The sequence below is a fragment of the Hyalella azteca genome, unplaced genomic scaffold (assembly GCF_000764305.2).
Source record: "Hyalella azteca isolate HAZT.00-mixed unplaced genomic scaffold, Hazt_2.0.2 contig15866, whole genome shotgun sequence".
NCBI classification, from domain to species: Eukaryota; Metazoa; Arthropoda; class Malacostraca; order Amphipoda; family Hyalellidae; genus Hyalella; species Hyalella azteca.
This window is the reverse complement of record NW_025945700.1, coordinates 14317-24608: the sequence shown is the minus strand read 5'-3', so window position 1 is coordinate 24608 and position 10292 is coordinate 14317. Positions and strand designations below refer to the sequence as shown.

The 10292-nt window shown below is 40.6% G+C and overlaps 1 protein-coding gene across 1 annotated transcript; it reads left to right on the top strand.

Annotated features, from left to right (window-relative positions):
* Positions 1 to 230: 230 nt before the first annotated feature.
* On the top strand, positions 231 to 7094 carry LOC108674063. Its single transcript, XM_018161961.1, has 5 exons — positions 231 to 272; positions 1117 to 3579; positions 3803 to 4006; positions 4520 to 4572; positions 4897 to 7094. Exons 1-5 carry the CDS (start codon positions 264 to 266, stop codon positions 6083 to 6085), a joined length of 3918 nt encoding a protein of 1305 aa, XP_018017450.1. The 5' UTR covers positions 231 to 263; the 3' UTR covers positions 6086 to 7094.
* The last annotated feature ends 3198 nt before the right edge of the window (positions 7095 to 10292 follow it).

Here is a 10292-nt window from a genome sequence, read left to right as displayed (position 1 = left end):
CGTGGTTTTATGGATTTGCCAGCCGTGATTCCATTTCTACAAGCCGTGATTCTATTTCACTGAGACGTGAATTCCGTATCTCGGCCATGAAAAGCCATTTACAAGGTGCGAATGCGAATTTATTTACAAAGTTTATGCACGTGTTACCCCAAATCTCTAATTTTACCCTTAAACAGTCAAACGGCAACAATAAAATTTGTCTCTACTGTAAGTTCAGCACGTGTCTGTCTCACAGATTGGGACCACCCAGCAAGAGGCCCAAAATGAATGCAGTAAGCTTATTTGTGCTATTATACCTACTAATGTTTTTTTGTGATTATTTTGTGTTAGTCCTATCTAAACATTGTTTAACATCAATTTCAACCTGATGTTGATTTAAAATTTTTATCCAACATGTGTTCTCATTCTTTTTCTTTCTTTCATTTTCAACATGTGTTAAAGGCAACTAGCAATACAGGCCTGAAAAGTTTTGAGCATCGAGTTGATATCTTCAAAAGTTTTGAAGAGAAAACAAAATAGTTTCTTAGAGTCATGCACTATAGGTAGGTAGGTAGGTAATCAGTACTACTAATAGGTACTAGTCGTACTACAATATTATGAATAAATTCAGATTTCACAATGCCAAGGAACTAAAACTAATACAAAGAAAAATTGCGTGTCAGTCCCAGCCAATCTGTCATTCAGTGGAGATCCAAGCTAAGTTCTTGCCTTATTCTGTATATAAATTTTAGTGACTTTCGCTGATGATTAAAGAAGTGCTTGAAATAAAGGTTGAAATTTATAAAATTTTCTTTTTATTAAGGAAAAAGTGTATGTGAATAACCATGGAACTCTTAATTATTAGAAATCGCCAAGATGCAGTAACCTAGAGAAGTATTCAGCTTGGTTTAGAGAGAAATTTATAAGAAATTTCTCTCGGAATAAATTTATTTGGTTCTGCATTATCCTTTTGGACCTGATTGTGCTTGAGAACAACACTTACTGTTCAAACCTAGGGTCTGTGGTGAGCAAAATATAGCTCAAAGAACATTTTGTTCATATATTAACTTTGGCAGGGAATTGTACTTGCATCTCAATGATTCAAGTTTATAGCACCTAATTTGTTATTTTTTACAGGACTATAATGGTGATGAAGAGCATGGCACGACTTCACTTACAGATTTTCTGGCTGAAAGTTTTGGTCTTCCAGATAATGAAGGGCCTGAAACTTACCATGAAAAAATGGCAGCGGAAACCTCTCACAGGCGTTATTGTCGATCCTCTAGTGCTGAGAAATTCCATGCTCACAGTGACAGTGAATCCAGTTCTAAATTTCTCCCAAGTCATGGCTTTGCATCCAGTTCTCCTGGCTATTTCTCTCAAGACTATCCATCTTCCAAATCCTCCATGAGTAGCAGAGCTCATGTGACTGATGGAGCCTCCACACCCATCAATGAATTTGCCTCTTCTTTTAGAAGTAGAGGTTCATCTACTGATGCTGCTGTGTCAGGGGCACAGTCCCACGTTGACTATCAGAATCGCAATTCCATCTACGAAAAATTATCAATAGATGCTGTTAAGGGAAAGGCATCACCGAATCTAGGCTACCAGTCTACTACTACTGGAGGATATGCTGCAAATAGGGGAACTAATGATTCTTCTTTTCGAATTGGTCAGTCATCAGGGCCTAATAACCAAAATGTTACACCTTTTGATCACCATCAAGTTGGTCTTGCCACAAAGTCTGATGTAGAAGATTTTCAAAGAAGTGTTGGGGTTCATTCAGATGCACATGGATCATTTTACAGAAGGAGTTTGGATCAACGGGAGTCACTTGGTTCATGTCTCGGTGAGAGAGTAGATGATGGTTTTGTTGGTCGTGCAGAAACAGTTCGAGGTTCAAGTTATGCTGGTAGCAGAGGGCAGGGAGAAACTTTTGGTTCCTATCGTGACGATAGCGGTGGTCGTGGAGAGTCTCTTGGTGGTTACCATGGCAGCAGTGGTGGTCGTGGAGAGGCTCTCGGTGGTTACCAAGGCAGCAGTGGTGGTCGTGGAGAGTCTCTTAGTGGTTACCATGGCAGCAGTGGTGGTCGTGGAGAGGCTCTCGGTAGTTACCGTGGCAGCAGTGGTGGTCGTGGAGAGGCTCTCGGTGGTTACAACGGCAGCAGTGGTGGACGTGGAGAGGCTCTCGGTGGTTACCACGACAGCAGTGGTGGTCATGAAGAAGCGCGTGGTTCTTACCGTGGTAGCAGCGATGGTCGTGGAGAGGCGCGTGGTTCATCTAGTGGAAGAAGCGGCGGCCGAGGGAAAACTCAAGGTGCGAGTCCAGGTAGCAGCAGAGGTCGTGAAGCTCGTGGTTCGTATCGTGGAAGCAGCAGAGGTCGTGAAGCTCGTGGTTCAAGTCGTGGAAGCAGCGGTGGCCGTGGAGAATCGCGGGGATCATATAGAAGCGGCGTTGGTCGTGGGGAAAAACGAGGTTCAAATTTTGGTAGTAAGGGTGGTCGTGGAGAAACTATTGGTCTTCATCGTGGCAACAGCAGCGGTGGTCGTGGTGTAGCTCGTGGTTCATATCGTGGCATCACTGATTCTCGTGGGTCGTTGTCTAGTCGCGGTCGAGTTGCATCTACTATTTCTGCGCGAGGAAAAAGTCAAGTCTCGATAAAGCAAGGAAACGTGAGGCAAATGCGCAATAGTCAAAGTGACGGGCTCTCTGTTGGCCACACAGGGTTTTCTACCTCCCGATTTAAGTCTAGTACTGAACGCTCATCTCATGGCAAGGTAGTCCAGACCTCCAGTTCTTCAAAAGTCATTGAAAATAAGAAATTCACCGTTGTCGACAGCTACAAAAGCTCTGGCACTGAAGATACGGAAAATTTACCTACTGAATCTTTGCAGTGCAATGTGTGCCGTGTGATAAGTTTCAAGAGCAGTTCTGCATTTGACGAGCATATCAAAAGTCAGCACCATTCTCACATGTTGAAACTCTTGTCTGCTCGGAATGATAGTCTCGAACAATTCAAAAGGTTGAGTGCCAAGCACGCGTCTAGAGCAATTGAACATGAAGTTATGAAGAACATTTCTAATGACAGAAATAAAATGGAACAAACTGGAGTTGATAGTAAATTCTTCACTTGCAGTTATTGCCAGTGTACAGTTTTGCTGGCGGCTGTTTCTATGCACGTTCAACTAATTCAACACAAGGAGCTCATAGAATTTGCTAAGCCTCAGTGCTGTGATATAAAGTTTACTAGCCGTCAGAGCTATGAAGCTCACAAGACAACTGTTAAGCACTTGAAAACCAAGTATGAACTGGAAAAAAAATTCATTGTCAATGCTGTCAGAGAAATAGAGGAAGAAGTGATGAAATCCAAAGGGGAAAAGGTGCCAGTCAAATTCAAAGTGACTTCGGTATCTCTACCACAATCTGACTATGTGATAAAAATTTTGAAGTCACTTGAAAGCTCTCCGTTGATCGATCGAGACGTGAAGGAGGACTTTTGCCTGGCATGTGAGGTGACAGTTCCGAAATTTCGCCGAAGTTTCCATCCCTGCTGCTCGGATCACCACGAAAACACCATCTTTTTCTGCTCCAAGAACAAAGTACGTCTTAATCTTTTCATTTAAATTTGAAGACAAATTAACCCTTTTAAATTTAACTTTGTAAAATATCTTCAAGTATTTTCAACTTAAAATACCTTAATTCACTGCATCCTCAGTACCTAGTGTCTTCATTACTGTATTTCAAAAGAATCTTGTTCTTCTTGTTGAGAAGAATCTCTGAGAAATCTTGTCCATTTTGCTTAAACTTAACATTTTATTCCAGATCCGCATCACAGCGCGCATCACTCAGTACTTGAAGGAACTTAAGAGCACTAGTAGCTCGAATGATGTCTCCAATTCATCAGCGGGCTTGTCATCAGAAGAAACAAAATCTACTAAAACAGAGCTCGGCAACTCTGCCCCGTCGACCACCAGTTCTTCCATCACTGCCATGTCCAGCCAACCATCAGCTGACAAGAAATGTTTTGTAAGTACCGGTATTAACTTTTAAAATTATTTTACCTATATTACTTGTTCACCTCATTATGTTGCTTATTTATATGTGAATGTTTTCTAATAATAGGTAATCAGTTTTGTTGAATTTTGATGTTTATGTGACATTGCTTTCTCATGAGACAAGGTGCCCTATTCCCTTACCTCCAGTTTATTTGTAATGGTCAGAGAATTCAATGCATTGCTATACATATCTAAAATTCGTCTCAAAAATTTGCATTTCTCTAGACGGTTGTCTCTGGGCCACAGTTGAAACCAATATTTGTAGCGTTTGTGATAATTGTTTCAATGTCTGCTGACGTTTACTTGGTACTGGTTAGCAGGGTCTCTGACCGTGGCATTACTATCTGGCCTGCAAAAGCGCAGAGAAAGCTTATTTACTTCCAGAAATCTGGAGAGACAAGTGAACTTGATAGACTTGGCGTTTTTTTCTACTTTAGTCTCCATCTCGGTATGTTTTCACTGATATTTTTTCGCACTGCTTCAGAATTCATCTAGTCCAGCGAGCGACCGAGAAATCCGATTGTCTTCAGAGTCTGCGTGAGTTCCTAAGGAAAATATTGCATCAATATCACCAAATGTGTTTTGGTCCTGACTAGACATCACGAATTTTTTCTTCTGAAAACACGTGAAATAATTGTTAAAAAATTTCTACAGAGTAGCGATTGGATGGTTAGATACGACTTGACATCAAGCGTAAAATGTATTTCAAACTTGGATTGCATATTAGGTCTAATGTTGAACATCTTTCGGTGAGCTCTCAACTGTAAATTTGTCTCTATTTGTAGTAATTAAGATAGAAAATGTAGGCATGATTTCACCATTTTATTCAACGTAATGTCTCACTATGCATTTTATTTGCAGTGCCGCTTCATCTTCGCCCCATCAGACGGAGGCCATGAAAAATGATGGTTTAAACAGTTCTGATGATGAGGAAAACGATGACGAGTTCGACTATGAATTCCCTGATAATGATGATGACAAAGACGTGCAGACTGGTGCGGTACCGGGAGACCGCTCTGCTTATGCTGTCGTTGTAAATGACAAACAAAATTCTGAGCTCCATGTGGATGCAGAGATCGAGGATGAGTTTGAGTACGAGTTTGATGCCACTTCCACTGCAAATGACAAAATTCTGATAAAAAATGTGGGTGATTCCTTGAATACAGGAACAACGGAGGAGTTACAGATGTCAACTTCAGGTATAAATGAAGAAAATGATCATGATGAGATTGACGATTTCGAGTACGAATACGCGCCCGAACAAAGCGCTGAATTAGCTTCTGGCGCCCAGCCTGATCTTGACGACAATGAAGGTGAAGCTCTTTCAAAAAGTGAAGACATTGACGACTTTGATTACCAATTTGATGATGCAGATGAGACGAGGACAAAAGGAAACGACGACTCGGCAAGTCGGGCGATAGACATCGAAAAAGCCACTGGCGAGAAAGCTGATAAGGCTAAAGTTGAAGACAGTAAATTATGCAACGCATCTTTAGATGCTAATGAAGTTGATGAATTTGATTACGATTTGGCGCCCGAAGATGTCAATTCGAAAGATACGAATCGCGTAGAGATGGATCGCAGGAATAAAGCTGTAACGGACGACGTAGAAAAAGCATGCAATTCAGAATTACTGGAAGAAGTTGAAGATGATTTTGAATATGAGTTGTCCACCGACGCTCACTCTGAAAGTGAGATGGATTTGGAACATAAACGGGAAGAGAAGACAAATGTTGAGGACAGAATTATCGCTGTTCCTGCTAGCGAGTTCGCCAAAGCTACTGTAGACGTAGATGCTAATCCGGCTTCAAGTGCCCAATCAAAGTTAAGTGGTTCTGTAGCCTCTCAAAAGAAAGTAGCTAGTGAAGAATATACAGAGTCTAGAAACGAACCAGAAGATGAGAATGAAGACGAAATTGAAGATTTCGAGTATGATGTCCAACTAGATGGAAACCCAGCCGAGCAAGAGCAAACGTTGACGGCAGACGGCGAAGAGGAAGATGCAGAAGATGACGAGTTTGACTACGAAGGCTTTACCACCAACGAATAATTCCTAAAGAAATGCTCATAAGGGACTGACGTTTATTTTTTCCTCCGACGAACGTAATCTGAGACTCCACACCAAAACCGGAATTCTTATTGGTGGTGGTAAGTCGGCCATCATAGGTAACCTAAGCGATTATGCTGGTTAATGGTGAAGCTTCCTCGAAAAGTAAGTCGACTCTAAAAAAATGTTGGCGATCGAAATGGCCATTTATACCCTCAAGCCACGGTGTGAGCCACACTTCTAACTCTACCAGGAACTGATCTACATGAAATATTGCTCACCTATCATGTACTAGGATAACGTCAAGCCTATTAGGAGAATCTTTTGTTCTGCTGTTCTAATTTAATCGTATTACTGAAGCTGAAAATAATTGAAATACGCTTGCCAGACATTTGATCGTGGAAATTTTGCCTCGATCGAGAACAAACTCCACTGATCAAAGAAATGAAACAAAAATTCTTTCAGCATTCTCTAACCTGAGTCTTGGAAAAATAAAACAAGAATGAGGTAGAACAATTGGTAAACATTTCTAAAAACTTGCTTTAAATTAACGCTAAATCCTGAGCGAACATGCCTTCCTTATTCTATCGACGAATGTGGACTCCTATTTCTTATTTAATGATTTGAGTACCGTATGCTTGTTAAAACATGAATCGTTGTAATGTGTTTGCAAGTAATTATTTCGAACTCATTTTTTTTTTGTGATGAAATTTGATGATGTTTTTTTTTTTAAATTTCAGTGGTCCTTGTTTTTCGTTTTTTATTCTGACGTCAAACGTAAAATTGTCTATACCACTGAGTGTCTAAACGAAATCGTTCGAAGGAAAAAGCTTTGGAATTGCTAGTATTTACCAAAATGTATAATTATACGTTCATTTATTTTCAATTATGTTCCCTTTGATAATATCCCATTCAACAAGAATTAATGATGCAAGTATGAAAACTCCACCAGTTGATGGTAGCCAAATACCTATCACCCCTCCTCCTTAGTCGCCACTACCAGGATGGTCAATTACAACAACATGGTAGCCATGAACCATCAAACCTCTGAAGTTAGGTATCTTAAGTACTGAGTTTGCAATTGAAACTCAAGCTGTGTACTTGGTACGGCAGAGTTGCGTATTATTTTATTAGTAATTTAACAGCTTGGGATAGATTTCTCATATGTTAACCCATTCATGTCTAACCAGATAGTTGAGTGAAAAAACTCGTTAGCTAACATTGAAATTGACGAATGTTTCACTGACCCCCTCAGGGGGGCTTCTGACGTGTGTCTGTGCTCGTCAGAAGTCCTATTGGTATTTCGCGTTCCTAGGGGGATTGTTCCTGAGCGCCCCACCGCTGAGCTCGCGGTGTCTGACTGCATGTCTCAGTTGTGGGGTTAAGTTATTATGTAGGTAGGATTTCTTACATCAAGTTATTATGTAGGTAGGATTTCTTACATTAAGTTATTACGTAGGTAGGATTCCTTACATTTCCCTTCTCTGTCTCTCTCGTGCGGGCGGCCGACGTCCCGTGTCAGCGACCTCTTGTTCGAGTGTCTTAGTTTCTGTTACTTTTCACCTGTCCCTCCTTGTCACCTGTCCCTCCTTGTCACTTCGTCTCTTTGAGATGCTAACGCTGCTTCTTTCGAGCCAGCTTCAGCAGGCTGGACAATTGAGTCCTTCCGCCCTTTGTGGGCGATGATTAATTTGAGATTTTGAATAATTTAGACCTTCCGCCTTACTGGCGATGTTAACTTTTGACCTCCGGTGCGAAATAGCATGATAGCTGAAGCGCTAGTAAACCATCATACTACTACTCAACTTTCACTGACACGAGCTACCGCTGCTACTGTTATTAAATGTTACGTCTTGTGAAATAACTCGCTGTGGCCCAAGCGATGCTGTTTCTGCGCTGAGAATTCTTCTCAGTTTGAAATTCTCACGAATGTGAATCCTTGTCTATGATGTGCGTATGGTGAATAATTGCTCTTTATTTCTCTGCCCTTTGGAGGGAAAAGATTGTTCCCTTTTTGCTCCTAATTTTTTAGATGTACAAATTCGATTCCAGCGGAATCTTAAGACATTCACGTTCCCAACAGTTACTTGATCACCTACCATTGTAGATATTAATTTTTTATGTTGATAGTTTTATTACGCCTGCCAATGAGTTTTAAGCTAACTTCTGGCTTTCCCTCATTGCACGAGAGAGGGATTAGTTAGCTATTAAGCATTATGTATGATTAGATTACTTATCGATACCTCTTGAGAGTTGTCATTGAAATTAATTTAGCAAGTCATGTTATTATACCGAGTGAGTTAACGGCCTTTTACTTATCCTATTTTAGACTTAGTACTTTTCAATTCCACAGAACTTGAACTGTATATTTCATGGTAACAAGACTAGTTATAATTAAATTTCGCCAGTAACTCGAGATTAGCCAAAATTTTCATATTTACAACGCTCAGACAAGCTTATGTATCGTTGTCATAAGTCAATTAACTGCCTGATCTCTTCATAAATTTTTATCGATGACAAGCGCATTTCTCCACTTGCCTGTTGCTGGAGTTCATGGTGAAAACTGATCAATTGTATCACAATCTCATTCTAGGGTGATTCTGACTCGTGTCTTCGCTCGTAAGGGTACGCACACGGTGGAAGCAGGTTTGCCCGCGCGGGCAACCTGCCACAAGAATGAACATAGGATAATAATGTAAGTGTTCACATTGAAAACCTGTACGAATAGGCTTCTGTATTCTATGGTTTCAGGCGCCAGCCTGAGCAGGTAGCCAGCACGCTGGCAACCTGCTTTCACTGTGTGTGTACCCTTAGAAGTCCGATCAGTTTTCAGTGTCAGGAGCATTACACCACAGTTTCCGTCCAGCCACAGTGCACGGCTCGTAAGACTGGGTATATCAATTCTGGGAACTATTATGTAGGCAGGTTAACTCTAGTAACAATTATCTCCCAACCTCGTGGAGGATGATGGTGCTCGTGATGCAGCTTCGGTGCGTAGGTCATTTGCGACTTTCAGGCCCCAGAAAGGTGATGAATAACTTTTTTATTTCATATATTTTGGAAGACGCAGAAGCTCCACTTTTGAAACTTGATTTCATTTTGTGTAAATCGTCGAACGACGTAATATATATAATGTTTGAAGTAATAGTTTTTCTGTGGTGGTAGTATCTTCCAAGTGCTTATGGTCTTGTCCGTATCATTAGACTAACAATCGACAAAATTAATCGCTGACACTTCTGGATTCGCCGTTCTAAGCGGTTCGCAAACGTATACGGTTTTATTTATTTTAGGGTTTGAACAAGTTTCTGGCTTAGATGGGAAATAATATAATATAACGGTTTAAGCGTTTATTAGGCCATAGGTCTTTCGCCGATTCTTAACATTGCAGAACATCCACAGCTTGTTGCGGGCTTGAACTCGCAACTCACTGCTTCACTTTTGCTGCTTAACCGCCCGGCCTCCTTGCCAATTCTGACCAGAAATTGGCGCACAGAGAATAATAAAGAGAAGATAATCTCTCAATTTTGGACTTGAACGTAGAGGGTGCCGAATAGTAGTTAGTTGTATTAATAAAATGGTTTAATAAAGAGAGAAAAGTCAAATCTCTCGATTCGAATTGATTCTAAATAGAACTAAATGAAGATGATCACGGCCGATGTTAGTTCTTTCTTAATTTGTTGTTATAGCAATGACGATTCACGATAAATTCATTCTTAAAATTCTGTGGACGACTACAGTAAAATTCCCCTCATCTACAGATAAATCTTTATCTCTAATTAATTCACATTGTTCGGTTTAAATGCGCAAACAGGAATATCCCAAATTCCACTTCTCAGTGTATAAGTGCCTATTTGGTAACTGATTCGATGTTTATCATACCGATCCAATCGTTATAATAAACCATTAATCATCTGATGGTCGGAAACGTCCAGCAGCGGTTCCTGCAAGCACTGAACCTAATGATAGTTAAACTATTGGACAACCGCCTAGCCGGTGGGCGTATCAGGCATGGTGCGCTGCTGTGCTCCCAGTGTCGGTTGTCGTGGACAACAAGTAACATGTGGACTAAACAGCTCAGCTATTTCTATTCAGTACACTTTTTGTTAGTATACATATATTAGTACTGAAAGATGAAGTAGGATCTTGACCTGTCCTTGTCACTAGCTTCTAAAGTAATACATTGTTTTTGAAGTGGTATAAATTGATTTTT